We start from the raw sequence: 25123 nt of genomic DNA on the forward strand, positions 1-25123 counted from the left end.
CAGTATTTTAACTTAATCAAATGTTCTGGTCTTGAAGTGCATGAAATGTCTCCCAGCTGAACTATAATACATGAATTATTCAATTGAAAATTATTTTTCAATTTATTTCATTTATATAATATTTGGGTTTTATTAAAAAAATCCAGGCAAAAACTAAACCGTTTTGCACATCATGAATACTGGCTATTTGTAACAAAAAACCTTTAGGATACCTTACTGTTTCTCAGATAATTTTTTTTCATAAAATACATAAAATATCCAAACAGGATAATGTATAAATCTCAACTTTAGGCCATTCCTAATAAGTATTGTTGGAAACCAGAAATTTCACTATAAAATACATGTAACTATGAGAAAACCAGAATGCTACTGGACTGAAAAAGATGGCAACTTCAGACAATCTTAAGGTATTTTTTTGGCAATTAAAGTTCAACACTTCTGGTACCACATCTGTAGACAACATTTTGTTGGGAATTTGAAGTGCAAGTAAATTCTTAAAAATTGCCATAAAAATACATATGTACTGTGAAAACAATATTTGTATAAAAACTCAAAAATGGTGTTTTGTGTTCAGTTATATTAAGGATAGACCCTTGTTGCAGTTTGCCTGTACTCTCATTGATGATTTTGATTCATTCCAGAAAAGAAAGAGATGAAAGAAGAAAGGAGCATATAGACCCAATCCATGACCTGAAAAAATATGTGGAAAAAAGTAAAGATTCTCGCAGTCCTGATAAGGTATTATGTAATATTTTTGTTCAACATTCTTAAATACCTTTTTATGTCAGATATTCATGGTTTTACCATTCTCCATGCATCATCAGTGAACCTTCATAGGGATTCCTATATTTGTTTTTACCAGGACAGAAAAAAGTATAAAGAAGGGAATCAATTTACCCTACATACTGAAAGAGTAATCGAGGGAATAAAGGTTCTAGCAGAAATCAATAGAATATATTCGAGGGATAAAGAGACAGGGAAAACAGACACACACAGCAAAGAACATGAAAGAAACTAAAGTAAATGAGCATATACATGAAATAGAAATTCACTAAAAACTTTGAGCATGGACCAGGTGCCCCGAAGTAATTGTAATAAATAAACAACAGATATTTTTGTACGATTCTCAGTAAGATTTGATAATGATTTGTTTTTAGTCCAGTGGCTTTGCATACATATCATTCAATAAATGTGTCTTGTCTAATACCAATTTTTCTTAACTTTTTAGCAAAAATTTCATTTTCATATTATTTTTCTACCTGTCCATCAGAGTATTTTTGTTACAGTTTCTTCTGTAACTACTTGTCACACTGCCTTGATATTTTGACAGAGTCTTTTTGTAGGTGCTTCATATCGTAGGATTTGATTTGGGGATTTGGGGCTAATAAATTCTTGTTTGACAACTCAGTTTATTTTGACATGTACCGGTACTTACGATTTGATGTGGTGAATATCACTTGTTAGCATTAGGTTTTAGATATTGTGATTAAAACTAAAGTCTAATTCATGCATTTTTATTTTGTTTTATGGAAACATAAACACAAGTGCAATCAAAAAAACGAAAGTCTTATTCATGTATGTTTGTTTTATTTTACAGAAACATAAACACAAACATAAAGAGAAGAAGAAACACAAACATAAAAGTAAAGATAAAGAAAGGACAAAAAGTTCATCATCAAGTGTATCAATGGAGCAACTGCGAGCGGAGAGGCTGAAGAGAGAAGCAGAAGAGAAGAGACGTACAGAGGAACTAATTGCTAGACACAGAGGAGAAATAGTACCTGAGAAACGTGAAGCGGTACAGATGGATGATAGGAAAAGGGGATATAACTCTCAATATAATCCTGATTTTGTTAGACTTCCTAAAGATAGATACTGATAAAGATTCTGATACTTAGTTTTGAGTTGATCTGTCCTTATCCAGCAAGCCCATTCATATACTGCAGTACATTTTTTTCACATACAGTAAAAATCATGAACATACATTCTCAATATTCTAATTTTATTTTAATCCAAATTTATGATCTTCTGTTCCAATCGTTGTGAAACTGCTTTAATATTTAATGATAATATTTGTTTACCTCATATGTGAAAGTTAAATATAAGTCATAGACTGTCAGGTAATTTGATTACCTGCTTCTAACCTTTCTGTCAATCTCCAGAATTCTTTTTTTGCAACTTTCATCAGTATCACATGTATCATATTAAGCAGATACCAACATATGAAAACAACATAAGACAGCATACTACAATTACAAGCACCTGTTGTACCTAGTACTTTCAAATTAAAGCATCCCCACAATTTAAAAAAGGAGAACAAAGTGGTCATGTCTACTCTAAAATTAATTTGTATCCTCAAAACCAAAGTTGAAAGAAATTATGTTTTTTCTGCTGTATGTTGTCTGTTCATGTGGTCAGTTCTTTCTCATAAAGTTTGTTAGTAGTAACTTTGGAAAGGTTATGGAAGTAATGTAAAATTTTGTTTTCAGCTTTAATGTGAAGTTTTGTGAAGCCTTCAATCCATATTTCAATACATTCCCCTTCACACATGTAAATGTACCTTACTTTTCACTAGCTGTTAGTACCGTAACATAAGTTGGGAAATTTGTAAGTATTCTTTTACTATAGTTGAAATTTAGTGATGACAAGACATCATTTTCATCATTATACCTAGTTAAATACTATATATTGATTGGAATTCATTTTTAATATGATGTTCACATTTTTGTCAGTGTTTTTACACCCCAATTTTGCAATTACCTTTCTCAGTCTGTCAGTCTGCATGTTCATTTTTCTTTTGTTAACAGATTTCTTAGATTCCACCAGACGATATGATTTTAAACATTGTAATTTTATTTAGCTGTGGCAAGTTGATCTGTTTTATATTATTCCAATTTATTTATGTTTTTTTAGTTCCTGTTTATAGTTTGTCTTATTTTTAGACTGAGTGCATTGTGACATGGTTTACTGATCTCTGTCCATCCGTCATTCACACTTGAAACAATAACTCCAAAGTGCTGTCACCAAGATTTTTGAAACTTTGGTGAATTGGTTTTTTACTCAGTTAAAATCCCAAATCAAAAACATTATGCATTGTTGTTACTCCACCGGGGCTAGCTCCCACTATAAAATATGCAGCCCCACTAGTGTAGGTTATATACTAGTGGGGCTGCATATTTGATAGAAGTAAGAACCCCCGTGGTTACTCCAAAAAGACGGTACAGCTAGATACAAATATGTAGTTCTTGGTAGAGATTCTTCATACTTTGTGAAAAAAACAATTCCAAATCATCTTCCAAATATACCGAAAAAGAAGTTTTCAAAATGCTTGAATTTTTTATTACAACATATTTGTCAAGTGTGCTGGACGCATTTTTCAACATATGGTTAGTATACCAGTGGGAAGGAACATTTGTGTGCCTTTACTTACTCATATTGCTTCACTCTTATGAGAATGACTTTATAGCTGATCTGATCCAAAAAAAGAAGGAACATCGTTTAGCTAAATCCTTTAATCTCAGTTTTAGCTACATAGGTGAGATATTATTGTTAAACAATCCTAGTTTTAGGAATTTTATATACTGCATCTACCCCAAATCTCAAATCTTGAGAATAAGGATACTACAGACAATGCGAAGTTAGCCTCATCTCTTTGACCTACTCTTAGAGATTGATGGTAAAGGACAGCTGTTCGGCAAACATGACTTCATTTCATATTGTCAACATTCCTTTAATCTGTGACAACATCCCTTCAACACCTGCGTATGGAGTTTTCATATCACAATTCATACGTTATGCCAGAGCTTGCCATAACTATGCTCTTTTATATCGCTCTAGACTTCTTAAAATTATGTTCTGGAGCAGGGTTATGTTGATACGGTGTATCCATCTGTACCATGAAAACTGATTTGTTCAATATATCATAGTATTCCTTTCCTCTTCCGTCTACCTTGGGCTTGACCTTTTATGAGCAACTCAGCGGGTGTTTCTTTAAAAGCAGATGATGTATACCCTGCCGGTGTATCTGGTCCATGGTCCTTGTTTTTAACTCACATAGCTGAAGGCCATGTGAGCTATTGCCATCACTTGGCGTCCGCCGTCATAGTCGTCTGTCGCCCTTAACAATTTTTCAAAACTCTTCTCCTCCGACACTATTTGACCAATTAAAACCAAACTTTGTATGAATATTTCTTAGGGTATTCTGCATAGAACTGAATTTTTTATCCTTAAACCAAAATTTTTCATGAATATTCCAATATTCTTTAGGGTATTCAGCATATGGAAACAAAGGAGTCAAGCAGAAGTTTTTCTCATACATCGCCAAAACCGTTAGGCTTAGCCAAATTCGTTCGATTTTCGAAAGGATCTTTATTATAAGGCCTACAAAAGTCTGTATTGGATAAAAAATGTTGGACGACTCCTTGTTTAGTAATCGCTGTTGAAAGGCAAAAAAAAAGAGAAAAGAATAACCAGGTGAGCGATTCGGGCTCCTGTGAGCCTCTTAGAGGAGACAGAGTTGCTCGTATACTTTTGTTACTTTGTACATATGTATGTATTATTTTGGTTATTTTATGTTCTTCATTGTGTGTGTCTGTTTTCCATGTCTGGTCTTTATTCATGTATTACTATCTTTTGATTTCCACTAGAATCTTGGTTTCCCTGATTACTTTTTTATATTTATGTTATATTTCCATTTCAATTTGTAAAAAGATCGTTTTTTATAATTTAGAGTTATTTGACTTCATTCATCAAAAAAAAGTGGGGATTTCACCTTTTTTCGAACTATTATAGTTCAATAGCGTTTGCCTCATTTTCATGAAACTTTGGAAAATAGTTTATATCTATTGTTGTAAGCTCCCTTTTAATTGTTGTAAATCTCTTTATCCTCCATTTTCAAGTGAAGGGACTGTATTCGTGAAAGAGGGGGATTTCCCATTTTAGCACAATAAAGTGAAAAATCTTAAGGTAATTTTTATGAAACTTTCATGATTTTCTATTAATGTAAGCTCCCTTATGATTTATTTATAAACATTTTGGATTTACCGGTATCAGGTTTTGAGTTATTGGACTTCATAATTATTCACATAAACTAGGGCAATTTTCGGACTTACCGTTAACTCAAGAGTGAATCCACCAATTGTCATAACATTGTGAATTTTTAATTTCCTTTGATATAAGCTCTCAATATATATTTATCATACACCCTCCAGAAACAAGATATTGGGATGTATCGAAATCCCATTGTCTGTCTGTCTGTTTTTGTAAATAAGTCTTATTGCAAGTATTTAAGTTATTTGACTACCTCAATTCTAGGCAAAATATTAGCCTGTGTTACACATTTAAATACTATCAGAACTCAAAGCTGTATACAGCTTCAATATTGTGCCCATATTTGGTAAAACTTTTAAGGGATTAGCCTCAACTGGCGTATCAAGCTGCACCACACGAAGCATTTTATGAATCAAATCTACATTAGATAATTTATTTGATGGGATAGACTTAGCATGACAACATGTACAATACAAAAATACCTATCATATATTTTATCAGCCTTTTATTTTTCTTTTTTCAAATCTTTGTTTACAATAAAAAAAAAGATCGCAGGTAAAAAACCTGATACCTTGAAGATAAAAGCCTCTATATTACTTTAATTTTCTGTTTGCCCCACAACCCAGAAAGTGGCATTTGAAGTCCTTGCACAACTTAATACCACTGCTTTCAAGCACATTATGTGTTGGTCATGCCCAAAACTCAGAAATGGAAAATGATAAAACAGTGTATAAGAATAGACATTCGTCAAAAAGGGAACCATTTTACCAAAATATTTTAGAAATCTCTCAATGTGTCTTTGTGTTATAATTCACATATTTAGCCCTATTCAAAGGTCTATGAAATAAAAAATAACCATTAATCATTAAAACATCCAAGTACAAACATTGAGTGGGCATTCGGAAGACAAGGCAAGAGGGTATAACCCCACTTTTCGTACGCGGGATTCGGTCCACTTTTTAAAGCGTACGAAGTACCCCCGCATGCGAGTACCGGACGCAAGACACTCGACCCCGAGTTGTAAAAAAATTAATTCGTTCCAAAATTTAGGCCGTACGCTGAACTCAAAGGAAGCGGGTTACACCCCCAAGCAACTAGCCAACTACACGTATAATTACGAAAAAAACTGCCCAATTTATAACAATACGACATTGAATTATTCAGATTTGATACTTCGAAATAAAACGATATAGCAATATAGCAACTAATTGCTATACTGCATCATACATGTCTTATTTCCTCACACTGTAAAGGCCATAGGATATATTTTTTTAGAAAATGTCTAAGTTACATGCTGATTTGATGTACAATGATAAACATCATGAGATTTACCATAAACGTTGAAATGTTGGCTTTATTCTTGTGACAACATATTAATTAACCTTGTTCTAATAGCTTATTTGTAAGAAATTTAGAACAGTTCAAAAACACACATAGCTTTGAGACCTCAGAGTATCATGCATAACGTCAGAGTTGTGCTATAAAAAGATCTCCAAACAAAGGGGCTGAGGACTGGTGTCACAAATAAATGGAAAATTGACAATTTTCAATAGAAAAGTCACCGGATTTGTCGTATAATTTTTAAAGTATTGTTCCTCTTTCATTGATTTCTAATACATGTACATGTAACATTACAAGGTATGAGACAGAGGATGTCTGTGCATGCAGTGTCCTTTATATCAAGATGCCTGGTATAGGTGTGATGTAAAACATATCCTATTATTGGATTGTCGAGTGACAGAACGTCATCTAAGAAAGAAAGCAACTGACCAATTTGTTTTCACCAGATCGGCTAGCAGAGTGACAAAATTAGTTGCTACAGGTAGACTCACTGCTTGTTTGAAAACACCCGAATAGGTCCATCATTTTATCATTAACTTGAGTGATAAAGCAGATGATTTTTGGCTCATTATGAAGGGAAAAGTTGAGATTTTTACAAGGGCAGATCTAGGATGTAAAGTTGATAGACGTACGTTGACGAGCACAGCAAGCCGAAAATGTTGTTTCAGTAGATTATTTGACCCACCAAATGAGAGTAATTACTTGGTTGACTTACATTATAAATAAACCGCTATATTGCAATCACTTTGGTCGTCCGTCTGCTTCACATTTCTCTAATACATTTCTCAACTTCTGTTGGGGGATGCTATTGCTTTTGCATTATGACTCTTTTTTTCAGGTTCGTCGCTTATACATTACTTCTTGTTAACCTTACGATATAGTAACTATTAAGAGTAATCAAGGGAACCAAGGTTATAGCGGTAATCAGAAGAATGCAATCCAGGGACAAAGACCAGACATGGAAAACGGACATACACAACAAAGAACATAAAGTAACTAAAATCATACATATAAAGTAACAAAAGCAAATGAGCAACTCTGACTTCACTAAAAACTGGGAGCATGGACCAGGTGCAGCGGTAGGGTAAGCATCCTCAGCTTTTCTATTAAAGTGATGCTGAATGGAATGTTTTCTACGAGATATCTCGAGTTCTATTGGAGGGAATGTTTAGAAATTTGTCATATTATTATTCAGCCCTCATTTTGCAAATATTGTGCAGACGCACACACCCTCCACGCCCTCGACACAACTTTTGAACCGGTTTTGAAAGAAAGGTTTTTGTGTTCTTTTCTTTTTTTTTATTTAAGGTTTAGGGGCTGAAAGAATATACATGTGTTATGAAGTGGTTTTTTTATGTTTCTTATCGTTTACTTTTTGTTTTGTTTTTTTCATTAACATATATATATAGCAATATGAATTTTCCTGAAGCTCAAGTTGTTCACCAAGAGACAAATTAATAAGTCGGCTTATAAATATATTGAAAAAAATATCAACTGCAGAACAAAATTGAATTAAACTATTTCACTAATGACAAATTGAATCTTCTTTGACGTCCTTCGCGTTTGAGTTTATGTACCGACGTTAACGCCATTGAGCTCTCCTCTCGCGTCATACCCCTACGTATACCAAAAGACCCAAACGATAAAGGACTCGGTTTCTCGCATTTCAAATTATCTACTGGTAATTTGATATGCTTATCCTTTATTCTTCTATTGGCTTCTTCAATGTCTGAGGAAATAAGCGCATGAATACGTTCACAGCACCTGTATCTCTGTCCGTAGACTCTCTGAACATACGGTGGGTTCCTGGAAGACTTTGCGTTCACAGTCAATTCTTTATCAATAGTGTCACTTTTTTGGCAATAATTAGAGTGGTATGTGTTTGCACGGGATAGGCCATATTCTGGTCTGTTTACCCATTGTTTCATGTTAATATCTGGTGATGAGGATTTCCTTTGAGAATTACCAGCACTTCCTATAGAAGGTTTGTTTGGCAAGGCAATGGCGCCTCGACTTGGACTGCGTTTAAATTCGAATTTTGGCGTCCATGGATCACATGGCCCAGTAATGTTCAATTGTAAATTCTTTTTATGAAGCGCTGGTTTTTGTCCCTTTGTATCGTCTTTATCATCAGTGCTATAATTTGATAGGTTACTGTTAGATCGGCGAAGTTGGCGCTCACGATGTGGTACCACTAGATTCAAATAATGTTCTAATGATATGTTTGGTTGGAAAGATTTATGGTCATTTCCGGAACTGTCCTGGTTTCGGACAGGGGCCAAATTCAATGTTTTACTCCTATCTTTGACAGTGAGTGTTCTAACAACAAATGGGTGATCACTTAAAGGACGAGGCTGGAGACGGGAACTTTGTCGACTGCTTGGTGATAAGTCACTGAAAAAAAATAATAAAAGAAGCAAATTAGTATGATAGTTTTTAAACCTCGGCAGTTGATTCTTGCGTTAAGTTAATTTGACATACATATAAAAAATGAACAAATGCATGGTAGATTTGTAATTAAGGTGTAACTGAGTTGTAACAATGTTCACAGAATATAATAATAGTTACGTGACACTGCATTTTATATAAAATAAACATTGAAAAGGTATTTAAGTAGAATATACCAAAATTATCTTGAAAATTAAAACCATGGTGGCATAATATCAAGACATTATACTTCCATTATAAAACATAATTATTATTCACATTATGTAGAACTACTGAAACACAAAGCAAAGTCATAAATCCTGAAATAGTAAGAACACAATATGTTTAAAACAATTCATAAATCATAATAGCTTGATTTTATGTATTTGTCGAAGAAAGCTTGTCTAAAAAACAAATGAAAACAAGAACAAAAAAAACTAAAAACTAAAAAAGCAAAATCAAAAACAGGTGATAGAAAATCCCTTTATCTTTACATTGAATCGTAGGTCTGTTTTTAAGTTGTCCAACTATTGTGAAAAACTACCGACCTGGTACAAAGCAAATACAGCTATACACAATAAGGAATTAATCATGTTAATATTTCCTTTAAAAAAAAGTGTCATACATGTTACAAACCTGATTTCTGAAAAGGTATTTGATATTTACGTTTCAAAACAAATTGTGTATGTCAAAAGTTTGTGTAATAAATGTAACTAATAAGCTAACCAATATGAATCAACAATGAAAGAAACAAATAATCAGGCGCATGCGAAAGAACAGATGGTGAATGCAGTGGGAGGGTTCCAAGGGTCGGACATCCAATTTTTTTTTTATTTCGTGCAAAAATTGAGCAAGTATATTAATAACCTTGACCCCTTCTTAAAACCTTTCGATCGCTCCGCCTATGGAGAACATTGGTCACAAATGACCATCTACGAAAGCTGGTATCTATCTTGTTACCAAAATACATCAACGATGATAATAAAATGTTAATAACACATCGTCTAATACTACAGTGATACAACAAGGTTCCAAAGCGAGAAATAAAGGTAAACAAGTCTTTTTTTTTCAGCGAGTAAAATTATAAATTGATATAAAAATTGTAAGTTTATTTTCTTAAATAGGCATTTGAAACCGAAATTTGATAATAAGGTTAAACATCTTTTTAGTTGTTCAGTTAACTACATCAGATAGTTCATCAGGTAATGACCATTCAGTATAGAAACGCTATTTCCTGAATAAGTTACACTCCATGAGACGTTTCCCGCACGCACGATACCCTCACGCACGGTAAACGCTCACTAAGCGCACGATAAACGAACGCTCTCAGCGTGCGTTTAAACGCACGATAAACGATGCACGAACGCTAAAATGGGAAATGTGAACGTCTCAAGGAATGTAACTGTTTTACTCGCTGTAATTGCTCAGTCGTTACTGTAATTTCTAAACTAAATATTCTATCCAAGTCCTAAAACCACTACTGTTGAAAGAAAAATCAATAAAAAGTCTTTTTTTTCACAATAAAAATAGTAGTACCTATCTTTAGGTAGACATGATTCTGAATATGGTCTAAGTTTTGCTTTAGGATACCTGAAACATCCCAAAAGAATGTTGATTATCGCGCGTAAAAATTGATATGTTCAATTCTAGATAACAAAGTGACATACAATTTTAGTTTTGACTAGTCTCTGAAATTACGAAATGTCGCGTATAGCAACTAAAAGAGTCGATGTTTATTTCTTTCATTGGATCAAAATTAAAATTTAGTTTATTTCCCCTTACCCTACCTACCCATAAAAATTGGTTGTACCAAAATTTTATCGCCATTCTCTAACAAGATTTTAAAAAATTTTCAAAGCAACAGTTTTCACTTCTTTGATCGGGATTTTTACATGATCACATGATCTTTGGGGGGGGGGATATTTTTCTCTACCTACAGTGCCTACTCAAAGCCAGGAGCTAGGGCCAGGTAGAGAAAACAAATTATTTTAACTGTAACCTTATCATATGCAAGCATGCAATTACAATGGTGAAAGTGTAATTCGACAACAATGTAATAGAAATTAATTTATTTTGTAAAATAAATTGTATTTATTAATTTTTATCCAATATACCGCGCGACAATTTTCATATTCTTCAATCTGCAATAAATAGTATGCTAATTTCTCATTCCATTACATGTATATCGTACATGTATGTGTACATGCATATAAAAATGATTCTGTTTTACTAAGGTTGTAACTTATTACTATTGACTACATGTATGTTGCAACCTCTACTAACTACAGACTCGGTGCTATCTATACCAGGCGCATTACCGATCATTTAGCACACTCTTAGTATGAACAGCTGACTCTGGTCTTTTGTATGAAGTCACGATAGCTGGACTGAAATTTACATGTTGAAGATAGAAATTATATTTAGGTTGTAAGATTACAAGCAAACTAACAACAACCGAAGCAGCACATTCTTTCTGAGTAAAGTCTTGACAGGCAAGCACCTACTGTATATGGTACCATAAATTGTAGGTTATAATAAACTTAGTTATTCTACGTTAAATCAATGTTGCGAGCAATGCTGCATAAAAGCGAGAAATAATTGCACGCTCGATTTTTATCAATCTTTTGCAACTTTTACTATAAACAGTTGTAGACTATGACAAGGTAATACAGAAATCCTTAGTTCAACAGTACCAGGTCTTAGTCTAGAAACAGATTTAACGACTCAAAATATAGCCTTAATGCTGCACAGAAAACATTGTTTTAAGAATCCACCATTGTTTTTCAACTGGACAATTAACGACGCTCATCTTCTATAAATACTGCTATTGTAGCGTTCCAATCGGAACTTTTCTCTGCCACTTTCGCCATGAAAATAACAATTTTATTTTGTGCAACGAGAATGACTGCGAATGGTTCCCGATTGGTCTTCTCCGTGATGAAATAAACGGAACAGACAAAGGCAAATCTGCTTTTATCTGCAACTCAACCTTATGATAACATTATAACTAAATTATGTGTTAGATGAACAACAGACCACATAAAGCAACACAGCTTGACAACATGCAATAAAATAAATGAAAGCAGACATATTAGGGATATCGAATACTACAGTTCCAGAAAATTTCGGGAGATAGTTGGGATCATGCTGTATACCTAGTAATATCAGACTTTAGTTGACTACATACTAATGTAGAATTTCTAAGTTTTGGTAGAATCGTCCTGTAAGATTAGTGAAAAAGTCTAAACGATATGTCTGAATTTAGCGTGGAATTTGCTGACATCTATACATGTAAAGTTTTTATATGCTTACTATTTGTGAAATTCAATCATAAATCATGACAATGTAACATTTATTCCATAGAGTGTATTTTGATGTTCTATAATCAGTCAGTGGTGGATCCAGGAAAAGGGGGGGGGTTCAAGCCCCCTTTTCGCTGGTAAATTTCGTTAATATTGTGTAAACGTTGGGCAAAATGAGAAAATAATGGCCTGATCCCTCTGTTTTATTTTCTGGATCGGACCCCCTTTTTATAACCTTCCGCGGATCGAACCCTTTTTGATAACTTTAAGGATCCGTCCTTAACACCACTGGATTGTAATTTATGAAGATCTTTGGGTTTTGTATAGTCTTGAATATTTTTTTGCATATATACTACTACATGCTGAAATCGACCGCAATTTGTTCTGATGGGTCCAAATACATGTATAGGATCTTATTGCAAAAAGTTTCTGCTAAACAAAATTATAAATCAAAATTACTCGTAAATGAATGGTGAAAGTGTCACCAATATTTTAAAAAAGAATCATTGCTGACATTCACAGTGACCAGTTAACTAACCTTAATTTAGATTTCATTATAGAAAGTTACATGTTTTTAACATCCCACAAAATAATGAAGAAACAAGTTATTTTTATCCTGTTGGTTACAACAAATATTTAGTCGATTTTTTTTTCTCGTCGAACAATATTCAAATTATGCGATTTAAGAAATTTAGTTATTTTAAGGTCTGTTTTACCGTTCATTTAATCTTATTGAGAAGTTTCTTCACGAGCCGTTAGTTAATGAAAATGTTAATGTATATAACAAATATACCGTGAATCAGGTGTTGGGAAGAACACCAAAGATTTAGGTCGCTCCTGACGTTCTATCTTTCTATTTAACAGTCTTTTGGAAAAAATGAAAACGATTAATATACACACATACATGTACTTCTGAAGATCAAATCTTAAAGCTGACAAAACAAACTTCAGATCAACTATTACGGTGTTACCTTCTACAGAACTATTGGTCGCAGTACGAGATTCTATGGAAAATGTTCTACATAATTTACAAGTCAACAACTATTTAATTTCAAATAAAAAAAATCATGAAAAAATATGTTTTCTGTGAACTGTAATAAAAACCGAAAACTAACATTTACTACCAGTAATTCTAAAAAGGGACGATAAAATATACAATGACAAACTTCAAACACATTTGTCTTTGAACAGCAAAGAGTTAAATATCAATCAAACGAAAATAAAATCGATGAGAACAAAACAAAAAAACAATAATGATAATAAGCAAATTGAGTGAAGAGATAATAAATTATGAACAAAACATTTACCCATCGTCGTCGGAATCATAGGTTGGGTAGTATATTAAGGACGACGGTCTGGACCTTGGCGACGTCGTACTGAAATACCGAAACATACTTATTGACTTATACTTTGTAAAAGACACTAACATACCGCTACTGCATTATTGGATGAACAACTGATAAAAAAAATAGTTTACACATGTGATATATTGTACATGTATACGAAAGTGTGCGGTGTTTTGGTGGGAAAGGGGAACACTTAAGCACTGGATTAAGGTGATATTTGAGTGCACGCGGTTTGAGGAGCATTTAGACATCGAACGATTACTGATTTGCCATTTTGTAACAGATTGGATTGTCAATAAAAATGTAGATATTGTTGGCCTGTCCTCAAAAGTCCCCTTTCACCTTTTCAAAGAAAAACAAATTGTGCTTAAATGTCGACTGAAACCAATTTTTAAAATTGTACTTGTGACATAGATGAATTGCCCACAGTAACTGTATTGTTTGATTTATATCTAGCATGATCACGAATTAGGCGGTGCAGTGTCGAGTATCAAATAAGTGCAACACCTGACTATGTGTTTGAATAATATAAATGGTGTGTGAATTATAAGTATATGTCCACGTAAAAACCAGGCCGATGTGATGCACCTGAATTATTCTATTGTTTCAGTGCAGTCAACAGATAGCTAGAGACACTTTTGAAATAACATAACAAAATAGTTCAGAAATAGTAAGGAAAATTGAAATTTTTGTTTTACTTTCGTAAGAAATAAAACTTTTGTAGGAGATTTTCACTACAGCCTTGGTCTGTACTTAAAGTGTACAATGTGTATTTCTCTGGTGAAGTGAATGTATTCAGCAACAATGAATCTGGTTTTGCACACATCGTTTTGATGTATCACTATACCTATAGGAACTGCCTGGTTTTTAAATGGACTTGTATAATGTTACCAGGGGATCATATATAGAGAAGATGATAAGATTGATCTGTAATTACCTGGATGCTTTGTCTTTGTTCGATTCTCTCATCTTGTCTTTTGAATTACTGGAGTAAACAGCCAGGAAATCGCAGTTTTCTGCTATGGAACTAAAATGTTGATAAAAGGTAAATACACCTAACTACAATACCAGTCAGATTAACAAACAAAGCAATACAACTAACGACAACACCAGTCAGATTAATAAACAAAGCACGTATAATGGTATTAAATAAGACAAGAAATGGGTAAAAACATAAGAAATCAACACATACAGAACAAAAATAGCATAGTAATTGATATCCTTTTTAGCTCCTTGACCTAAACAATTACAATTAAGATCGACATGAACAACTTTTTGTATTTAAACATTATCGTATAGATTTATTTATTTAGTATTATCATTAGTTAGGTATGTGTTTTGTTAGTCCCAGGAAAGTTAGTAAATCTGTATACAAATTTGATGAACCTGATAAATTTGAAAAGAGAAATACAGAGGCAGCTACTACATCAATCTCCTTCTTCTAAGTTATATAGGCATTTCCTAGAAGATTAATGCTTGGAATTGGACCAGTTAAGAGTGTATTGTTGTTTTCCCCATATTTTCATTTATATTTATGATAAAAAATGAAGAATATACCTGTTTAAGTTGACACGGAGAAAACCATTCATTTTTTTTCTATCACTAGCAGATAGCATAGCAAATGTATTGAAGATCGTCGTCAAAATTACAGAAAAAGGCCTCTTACTGAATTTAAAAATGGATCATAAAACAGAGCTTTTTCATCAGGTTGAAACAAATTGAAAGTTCCGTTAAGAATTAACTTTCCAATATTTTCATTTCCAATAATATCCTGTAAAATGTATTGTCAATTCAAGATACCAAGCAGAATGTAGGGTAAAATATTCCGAATAAAAATAGGGGTTTCTATAATAAAATATTTGAACATATCATATTACACAAAAGAAAATTAATTGAGCCCCCAAAAATAAAACAAGTAAAAAGACGAACCGGATACTTCTAATTTATCTTTTAATCCATATTCTTAATGGAACGATGTGTAAGGTGAAAAGTAGCTATCACTCTGTGGAAAACAATGTCTCTTAAAGGTTCAACCAAGTGAAAATGAGAAGAACCGAAGCTCTGCATTAAGATAAAACGAGGAACATATCATTAATGCTACATCTACCGTACACAACCCTTGATAAAAACCCGTCAAAACTATGCATTACCAAAAGCTTAACAAAAGCTCAAAAACTACGTATTACCGAATACTTATTAAAACCCTTCAAAAACTACATGTACGTATTACTGAATACTTAATAAAACCCTTCAAAAACTACATGTACGTATTACCGAATCCTCGATAAAACCCTTCAAAAACTACATGTAGGTATTACTGAGTACTTAATAAAACCCTTCAAAAACTACATGTACGTATTACCGAATCCTCGATAAAACCCTCAAAAACTAGATGTACGTACTGCTGAATACTTAATATAACCCTTCAAAAACTACATGTACTTATTACCGAATCCTCCATAAAACCCTTCAAAAACTACGTAATACCGAAAACGTCTATTCCGCTTTCTTATGCGTTTCGTTCGTAGCATGGTTGGTTGAAATATGTATCTACACGTGTAATCGAATTTGATGAAATATTCTCTATGAATCCCCTTAATCTTGTAGTATGTTTTACAACGTCCTTTACATTTCTGACAAGGCAAACTGTAATAATGTTAGATATATTAAAATGTTACCCCTACCATATTACTTTCATTGGTAATCCTAATTTATCTCCTAATCCTTATACTTTATGAAACACTTGAGAATAAAATTCTGATACTTAATAAAACTGACGTACATGTATTCGCAAGACTCCAGACGGTCTTCTTCGAAATTTTATCCTGTAAAGTACAGCCTTACATAAAAACGTGTGCACATGACTTGGATAGACGTCTCACTAATACTCGGTCAACGCTTATTGGCAATGGATGCATATCCATAAATCAATTTAAGAGACCAATACCAGTGAAACGTCAAAAATCTGTAATTGCATGCAAACCAAGACCTCTACTGGTAGATCATCGACATTGGTAGTTGCTGATCTTATACTACATGTAGCTATTATGATATTCGATAATTATAGCTAATAAAATTATTAGAAACAAATTTTAAAGGCACTGAATCCAATATCAAGTAACAATGCGTGAATCAAGAAGACTTAACACGATGTTTGTAGTGGTACATGTAATTCTACTTACTATAGTATTCAACTAGCTCATCGCCAAGATAAACAACAAATATTCATACATGTACAATCGAGATAGGGCCTTTTATACACCAATTGATCAAAGATTTTATCTTTTCAACTTGGCGCCAAAGAAGAGGAGACTGTGTAGCTTACAAGTTTCGATTTTTCAAAGACCTATCGTAGTCGGCTAACATTATCGTTGTATAATGAACACATGGTAACATTAATTTGTTAAACGGCCATGTACGATAACAAAACACCTAAAAACAATTTGAATAATATCTGAGAAATGCAAAATTTGTCACTCTGTAACTTGGCCGTGGTGTATTTATTACCAGTAAATCGAATTTGAAATATGACATGATCCCCAGGTTTCTACTAAGGAGCAAACTTGTTATGTCAATCTAGTAAAGCCCAAAAGAAATATTCCGACTAATATGTTCTGTCAATTTTGACAAATCCCCGTGCTTTATAATTTATCGGAAAATAATTTAGTGGTAATAAATGCACATTTATCAACGGATATTGATCTGAACACTTTGTTTTAATTTACTAGTGTCACGTAATGTATTAATGAAGACACTGTGAGATTTATACGACGACTTTCAACCTTATATGGGGATTTGGTTCACTTTCAAACAAATTAATAAAAAAAACGAATAGAGATTCATATTATGAATGTCATTCTTTGCCACCCAGGGTAACGTGTGATTAAAATTCTCACTAAACACTATCATAGCATGATCTAGGCGTATTGGTACAACAGATGCTAGATCGTATTGCCTTTAATCCAACTTACCACATATTATTTTTAAGCTTTGAAGCATAAGGATCTGGGACCAATATTCCTTCATCGCCATCTTTTGCTAATCTTTGCTGTACACACTGTTCTTCTCGGTACTGCTTTATATGGTCTGAAACGTCTTCGTGATGTCTAAAGGTAAACAGTGTATCTTTTGTTTCTGTGGTCGGTCGCGGAAAAGCCGATGTAACACGTAGTGTTTTGGATGGTCTCCGAAAATTTACTTTCGACGGTTTTGAACTTTTTACAGTGAACGTGACATCCCAACCACCAAAATCATCACTAACATTCGGACGAATTTCAGCACCTTGATGTAAAACTTCTTGCACTGCAGCTTTGTTCGTAGATTTCCCAAACTTACAATCGTCTTCTTCTACGGAATTATCGATTTGTTCAAACCGTTCCGGATCGTAGTGTTCATAGTTTGTTTTTGTAATGTCAGTTTCATCTTCTGACGTCGACATTCGCGTAGAATATGACGACCGATCGATTGAGTGACGACGATATTCTTTTCCATCTAATTCTGTCCCAGAATCCTCTCCACCGTCGGATATATACCCGTTTCTACCCGACTTTATCGCATCGTTGTTATGTGTTTCAATTAATGCTAGCTGCTCACTTGTCAGCCGGAACGAAATGTCCTTGTCCTTCCGGATTATTTCTTTCTGAATGTCTTTTGAATCAGCCATATTAAAAGTGAAATCCTTCCGGAAACCATTCTGTTTTGCTGTCTCCAATTGACTTCCAATATCTGCCAATACGGAAGATGCCATGGACGGTGGTCTATCTGATCTGAGAAATACACTATGCAAGCAGAGAACCAGCAATGAAGTGCTTGGTTAATATAATAATCTGATTAGTAAAATCTTTATCATTGTCAATGTGTAAAGCACTTATTTCTGCATTGGCAAGCCTTAAATGCTCCACACCAAATAATCTCATTTCTGAAATAAAAAGAAAAAAATATGCTATTTGCAAATCATGTAGCGAAAACATATGTATTAAACTCAAACAAGCTTAGTTAATGGGTTATGACGCGATTTTATTCAGTAGCAAAACTTCATTGTATAAGTAGGTTGTAAAACTCCATTTGTCCGGAGTAATAATCATTGTTAAAGAAAGGATGTACCAAATAAAAATACTGTTAATTACAAGTGTCTTTTAACGTATTTTGTATCTTAACTATCACGAAATATCAACCGAAAACACATTTTAGCTTGAAATTAAAATAAATAATAATAAAAAAAAAACAATTTGAAAATATATCGAACATACAGTTAAGTGTATCCTAATTCCTTTTTAAGCACTTCTAAAATATAATCCATTCAACGAGGACCTCTGTCATTAGAATCAATTTAGTGATTTATATTACACGTACATCGACAATCTCATCTCATCTTATATATTTACTTATAACGTTACTTTAGACTTTTTACTACATTATTTACACCTTCCTTTAATAAAGTCTCGTCACAAAAGGCCATGTCTTTATATATAGTAAAGCCAGGGCGAGATAAGCATATTTTAAGGACACCTGGGATTCAAGTATAAATGGCTATGATATAAACATGTATCGATTCTTTGTGTAAAAATCTATTTGATGACTAAAATTTTAATCTTTTCATTTGAAATGTAAACCGATTCAATGATGTTTGAATTGTTTTTAATATAGTACATTTAAAACTATTCACCTGTCAAAATTTACTTCCCATGTTTCGTCAATGTATCAAATTGAGTGTGTGGGGTTCGTGGATCGGAAATCTTGTTTTAAGTACAAGCTAACATGAAAGGAAACTGTGACTATTATTGAAAGACTCGTTTTCTTGAACTTAATGAACAGTCAGTTATCTTTCTCAATTCCCTTCCTATCTTTAAGAGGGCGACCAGTTGATCTTCAATGTAAGGAGTATAATCAAGAAGAACGTGCATAACTGGCGATCCAAACGAGGGGGTGGGTGGAGCGGGGGCAAAACAAAAATAAAAATATGTATTCTTTCCAACCACGAATCACATTTTGCATGATTCTTAACTGGAGTGTTATTTGATATTTTTTTCATCTGGACTTTAAAAAAAACATGATGATTGGTTGCAAAAATAAAGTTTGATAAATCGGTCATTAGTTACGAAATAAAGTCTTGACCGGTAACAGGTTGGTAATTGTCTGCAGAAGTATCGATTATTGTACAATTATCTTTTTTAAATAGTTTTAAAATATTTTTATAAAACGCTTTTATTATTTTAATCAGTTTTATAATTTCTATTAGAATTTTATTCATATTTACTGAGCATGGAATCAGCACTTTTAATAATAAAATCCACAAATGAAATATTTATTAGTATGCATTGGCATAAACTATATATTTTATCATCTGAAACAGCTTATTAGATACATAGAGTTAATATTGAGAAACATTTTTGAATAAAATTTAATGGTAATCGATGACGTTCACATGAAAAATTCAATGCTCATTTTGTTAAATCGATACCACCCCGTTGTGTGTGGTACACATGCAGTATGGCTTAATATCATTAAAATTTTAATTTTAAAAAGTAGGAAAACTATTGAAAGAGAAGTACAAAATACCCTCTGGATCGTCAGATACAGAGGGTTCAAGAGTAATCAAGGGAACAAAGATTCTAGCGGAAATCAAACGAATGTAATACAAGGACGAAGACCTGACATGGAAAACACACACACACACCCACCAAAGAACATAAATTACCAAAATGAAACGTACAAAACAACAGAAGTTAATGAGCAACCCAGACTGCACTAAAAACTAGGAGCATGGGTAAGCGTCCTCTGCTTTTCAAGAAACCCGCCGAGCTGCTCATAAAAAGTCAATTCGGGGTAAGGGAAAGAGGTAAGGAAAACTAAGGCGGCGGTGGCCTTGGGATGACATTTTCATACCGGTGGGGTTGTTGTGTCTTTGACATATTCACCATACCTATTCTATGTGACACGTTGAAAAAAAAATCCGTTCTCATGGTGCACTGTAACGATCCACAAGTTCATCATGACGACCATAAAACTTCTGAAGTGATGACTTCAATTTCATTGCAACATGACACTGTATCAGATGTCTAACTGTATGCAGTCTATCGCGGTACAAAATGTCTGCATAGTTATGACAAGCTCTGTCATAACGTTTGAGTTGTGATATGAAAGTTCCATACGCAGGTGCTGAAGGGATGTTGCCATAGATCATAGATGAAACGAAAGTTGACAATACGGAATGAAAAGTTATTGCGTTTGTCGTATAGTTTAGTCAATAGTTTTCCTTTACTGTCGAACTCTAGATAGGTGTTGGTCAAGATATTAAGAGTCTTTTAAGTTTGTGCAAAATGTGCGCATAACGAACGAACAATAGTCTGGACTCCTTTTTCTTTCTAAAAATATTCAAAAATGAACGTCATGGGTTGGGGATCACAAAAAAGATTCGATTGTAATTAAAATATGATGAGGTATAGGAATTCCTAGGTTGAAAATATTGAAAATACGAATGAATAAATCCAGTCGCAAAAACGTTTTGATCCCGCGAAGCTCCATAAATCTCGGGGGAAAATAAAAAAAAAAACAAAAACAAAAAAACAAAAACAAACATACAAAACAAAAGCAAACAAACAAACAAACAAACAAACAAACAAACAAAAACGAAACAAAAAACAAAACAAAACAGGAAGAACAAATGACGTTTAAAGTTGACCAATGATCGTTAACAATAAATTTCTTTTTAATAGACCTTAAAATTTCAAAACTGTTTGTAATATTAAAGGCGATACAATCTCTTTGAATTCAAACACTCATTAATCATTCTACCCTGTATTTTATACTTTGGCTCAGTTCAGACTAATATTGATATATTGGTAAAATAATTCTGTTTCAACCATGTCTAGTCCTCTATTAAGTCTATACATTCACAATATTGTAATTATTAGAATTACTGTAATAATCACGAACTCTAGTGCATCGATCAAAGGTTCATCTTAATACCAACAAACAAGATAAGACAAAAAATCGAACAGTAATTGCCTAACATTCTTTTGAAGAGAAAGTGACAGATTGACATTTAGTTGGTTCGGTCCACTAGTTTATCAATTCGTTCCATCAGTTTGTAATGTTTTATGACAGTCAAGATTTTTGGATATTATTCGTTTATTAAGTTATACGACGAGTATGATAAACAGTTTTGCAGCCCCTCAAATTCAATAGATTTTAAAATAAGTTTTAAATTGCTTGTTGGCTACAAAAATCTGTAAAGATATGAAATATCCTCACCGTTGTCCATGGAATGCAAATCTGTCTCAAAGGCTACATACAAACATAATATTAATAAACACCAGAGAGTGAAAAAAGCACGGACTAGTGGTCGTTTATAAAGGACAGAAATAAAGTGTAACGGACAATACTATTGAAGCTGTACAAAGATGTATTCGATCTCGTTGTTACACAAGCATTACTGAAACGACACAAAGATGTAATTGAACAATACAAGTATGACAAGCAATACTGAAACTACATGTATATCAAGAGTTGTTCCAGCTCGTGGTTACATAAGCAATATTTTGTAACTCTAGAACGATAACTATGTTCAATCTCATGATTATACAAGCCGTATGAAAATATAAAAATGAGTCTTAATTATTTTATAAAATTTTGGTATACTTCTTGTAGGTACTATGTGTAAGATTTATCAAGAAAATCTGTAAAATAGGACAGCAACAGGTGGGCAAATAACGATCGGGAAGAGGAGACACTGCGTCTGAGTGGTCTTTTTTGGTGGAAAATTTTACTTTATTCATTTTCTCAACCCACCCCCATCCCCCCATTTTTCGAAATTTCTGGATCGTTTGAATGTAATTAAATTAAATTAAAATAGATTAGTAATTTCAAAGTGTACTTACCTAGTTGAATAGATACATAATAAACATCTCCAAAAAAATGCAAGACAATTGCGTTAATTAGAAATTAAAGTCCATTGTTAAATTACCATTGGAAACATGGGAATGTAGTTGATATGTTTATCACATTTCAGCTGATTATTTAGAACAATCGGTTTCAAATTGTTTTGTTCCTGACCAAACTATGTTTTGGTTTGTTAAAAGTAAACAATGGACGTATAGAGGTTTATTGTAACGTTTCTTTCATGTTCAATGAATCATGCTACTTTCTTGTGACATTATATGAAAGAATTAATTATTTTTTTTGCATATAGTTTAAATGGGACTATACCGACCATTTTGTTGATATTGTTTCAAACAATTTAAAACCAAAAGAATGCACCGTGATATTTTGCCTCGCAATGTTTTATCATTATTTTTGTAATAGGTTTGTGTGCATATGTATATAGTCATTCTCTTCAAACTGCATATGTGTCGAGATATAAACTGAGAAAGCCTGTTAAGCTAAACAGTCAGTTTATTTTTTTGCAAATCAAGCAGCGTTTGAAGTCTAATGTATATAAAAAAAACACATTTAAGATAATTGAAACACATGTGGATAAATAAATGATTCAGAGTATAAAAAAACTTACATTGCATCTACTGGTATGAAATCGTTCAATGAGTGGTCTGCAGCGGTAAATGATAATTCCATGGAGCAGCAAACCTTTCCACTCAGTTAATCTCTTATGAACCAAAATGCATGCTTTTTCAAATTTTCCCTGGAATAATGTATCAACGTGTACAAAAATGTATACATATAGGCTGCACTTTTAATACAGTCCGAACTAACAATGTTCAAGTAACATGTGCCTGTCCCTATGAAGCACAATTCCACTTTCATATTCCAATAATAGTCAAGGAATACATCCGGAAAGTCTTTCTATTTCACCTTATCAGCTACGTTTGAGACGAATGAGTGTCAGTTTCGACATATTTTCGAGATATTCATATTTGTGTTTTAGTGTTTTAAGGATAGATCGCAACAACAAACATATGCAACAAACTGTCATTTAACATGACATAAATGTATTGACTAGAACCCAGTCCTTTGACGAAAATAGGTGGACCATTTTTGATAAAACAATGGTGGGTATTTAAATTAACATTTTGAAGTGAAATTTTAATCGTTGCAGTTTGTTGTGTTTGCAATGATTATAATTATAGACTAAAACGATCTGATACATGCTATCTTGGGGGTCATCATGTTTCACAAACTTTGAGGGTCTTAACCAATGTGTTAACTAGTACAGTATACTTTGTATTAAAAAGTATATCAACATTCTTGTACATCTAAGCAAGCCTTATACACATTTCATTAATGAATAAAAGTGAGTCAGACAGGTGTCTTTTACAAACTACCTGATCCAACCCTTATAAAAGGTACCAATTAAGGTGTGATTTTATATCAGGCTCTACATCGTTTTAACCAAATAAATGCAGTGGATTGTTTTTTTAATGGCAGTAGAAACTTATTAAAAACTTAATGAATCATTTATTGCAGCTAATTCAGGTATTATAACAGATTTACTATCAATTCTTTATATTACCCAGAAATATACTAGAGGAGGATTCCGATTTAAAAATTCATGACCATCGTTGGGTCATTTGTACCAAAACTGTACAAAAGTTTAATAGAGGGAAGATGTCCGACCGACAGATATAAGAAGTGTGAAATATGTTCTCAGTTAAAGTTAACTTTCTTTGCCTTATTAATGTGTGGTTCAATGGTTTTTTTTTGTTGGTTCAATAAGAAGAAAGTGTTGCTCTATGCTGGAAAAGGGACCCATTTTCATAAAAAAAAACATGAGGAAATCATGATAAAACGAGAAACAGTATTTTGGTTATCAGAAACAGCAACTAAATCAAGAAAATACAAAAAACGCCATAAATAACGCAAATAACTTAAAAAGAATACGCGCAAAGACTAAAGCATAAATGAACTACTTTACTAAAAACTTGGTGAGTGGACCAGATGTACATGTACCAAAAGGGTAAGCGTCCATTTTAAGTGATAATTTTAAAAAAAAATCCATCCCAAACAATATAGGCTCAAGTATATTGTGAACAGCGCATTTGAAATGTTTCATAATTTCACTTGTCTTTAGTTTACACCCAATCTTAATTTGTTGCATGTAAAACTTTGTCTTTGCTACTTGACATTTCATCTGACCAAAATGGTTATTGCAACATTCGATACTTCATTAAAGTGATCAAATTTCTCTCTATGGAGCCTCGCCATATAAAGAGATTTTTGAGGTGTAACAATGTCTTTATTATGATATATCAATAACCAAAATGTGAAAAGGTCACGTGAATGACTTACTGATGAAAATCGTTGAATAACAACTAAACATAATAAATAATACAACACATATTGTCGATTTAATTGGTAGGGTCTTAAACAATGTTCTGTTTTATCGAGTTATGACAATATATTGCTCAGATTAAGGATGGTCGTTATTGTTAGCTATGGGGGATTTCCTTGTGTTTTAAATTAGCATGAACATGGAATACCCTCGTTGTATAGGTAAACTGAATAATGAACATGGAATACCCTCGTTGTATAGGTAAACTGAATAATGAACATGGAATACCCTCGTTGTATAGGTAAACTGAATAATGAACATGGAATATCCTCGTTGTATAGGTAAGCTGAATAATGAACACGAAATACCCTCGTTGTATAGGTAAACTGAATAGGTTTTCCTTTTTAATGGTTTCCAATAGTACACTTTACGTA

General features: G+C 33.0%; 2 protein-coding genes across 18 annotated transcripts in view; one reads left to right on the top strand and one right to left on the bottom strand.

Annotated features, from left to right (window-relative positions):
* The window catches only part of LOC148607934 (leukocyte receptor cluster member 1 homolog), an 11653-nt gene extending 9756 nt beyond the window's left edge, over positions 1 to 1897 (top strand). The window contains exons 6-7 of the mRNA XM_088546794.1: positions 642 to 738; positions 1598 to 1897. Of these exons, the coding sequence (XP_088402920.1) occupies positions 642 to 738; positions 1598 to 1879 (379 nt within the window). The 3' untranslated portion in view covers positions 1880 to 1897. The remainder of the gene's footprint in view (positions 1 to 641; positions 739 to 1597) is intronic.
* Positions 1898 to 7848: 5951 nt separating this feature from the next.
* LOC148607935 (uncharacterized) lies at positions 7849 to 23482 on the bottom strand. Of its 17 annotated transcripts, none has more exons than XM_088546774.1 (8): positions 22974 to 23482; positions 17437 to 18383; positions 15953 to 16111; positions 14403 to 14492; positions 13427 to 13495; positions 12913 to 12984; positions 11973 to 12038; positions 7849 to 8784 (listed from the first exon to the last, which is right to left on the bottom strand). In XM_088546774.1, the coding sequence occupies exons 2-8, from the start codon at positions 18210 to 18212 to the stop codon at positions 7908 to 7910; spliced, it is 2109 nt and encodes a 702-aa protein (XP_088402900.1). In that variant the 5' UTR covers positions 18213 to 18383; positions 22974 to 23482; the 3' UTR covers positions 7849 to 7907. The 17 variants fall into 17 exon arrangements, with proteins under 17 accessions (XP_088402900.1, XP_088402903.1, XP_088402901.1 ...); XM_088546777.1 differs by lacking the exons at positions 11973 to 12038; positions 12913 to 12984 and adding exons at positions 10354 to 10407; positions 11136 to 11204 and having other exon boundaries at positions 22974 to 23480; XM_088546775.1 differs by lacking the exon at positions 22974 to 23482 and adding an exon at positions 22345 to 22488.
* Between the last annotated feature and the right edge of the window lie 1641 nt (positions 23483 to 25123).

The sequence above is a fragment of the Perna viridis genome, chromosome 9 (genome assembly GCF_037379345.1).
Source record: "Perna viridis isolate PV_CMFRI_1.1 ecotype Kerala chromosome 9, ASM3737934v1, whole genome shotgun sequence".
In the NCBI taxonomy this organism is placed as follows: Eukaryota; Metazoa; Mollusca; class Bivalvia; order Mytilida; family Mytilidae; genus Perna; species Perna viridis.

Bases quoted from the DNA above. Each gene is read 5' to 3' on its own strand.
- LOC148607935 (XM_088546774.1), bottom strand. From the start codon at position 18,212: ATGGCATCTTCCGTATTGGCAGATATTGGAAGTCAATTGGAGACAGCA. The intron at 14,493-15,952 runs GTATTACGTAGT...TCAACATTTTAG, and splicing joins AAGCGGAATAGACGTTTTCG to TTCCATAGCAGAAAACTGCG. The intron at 13,496-14,402 runs GTAATTACAGAT...TCGGTATTTCAG, and splicing joins AACAAAGACAAAGCATCCAG to TACGACGTCGCCAAGGTCCA.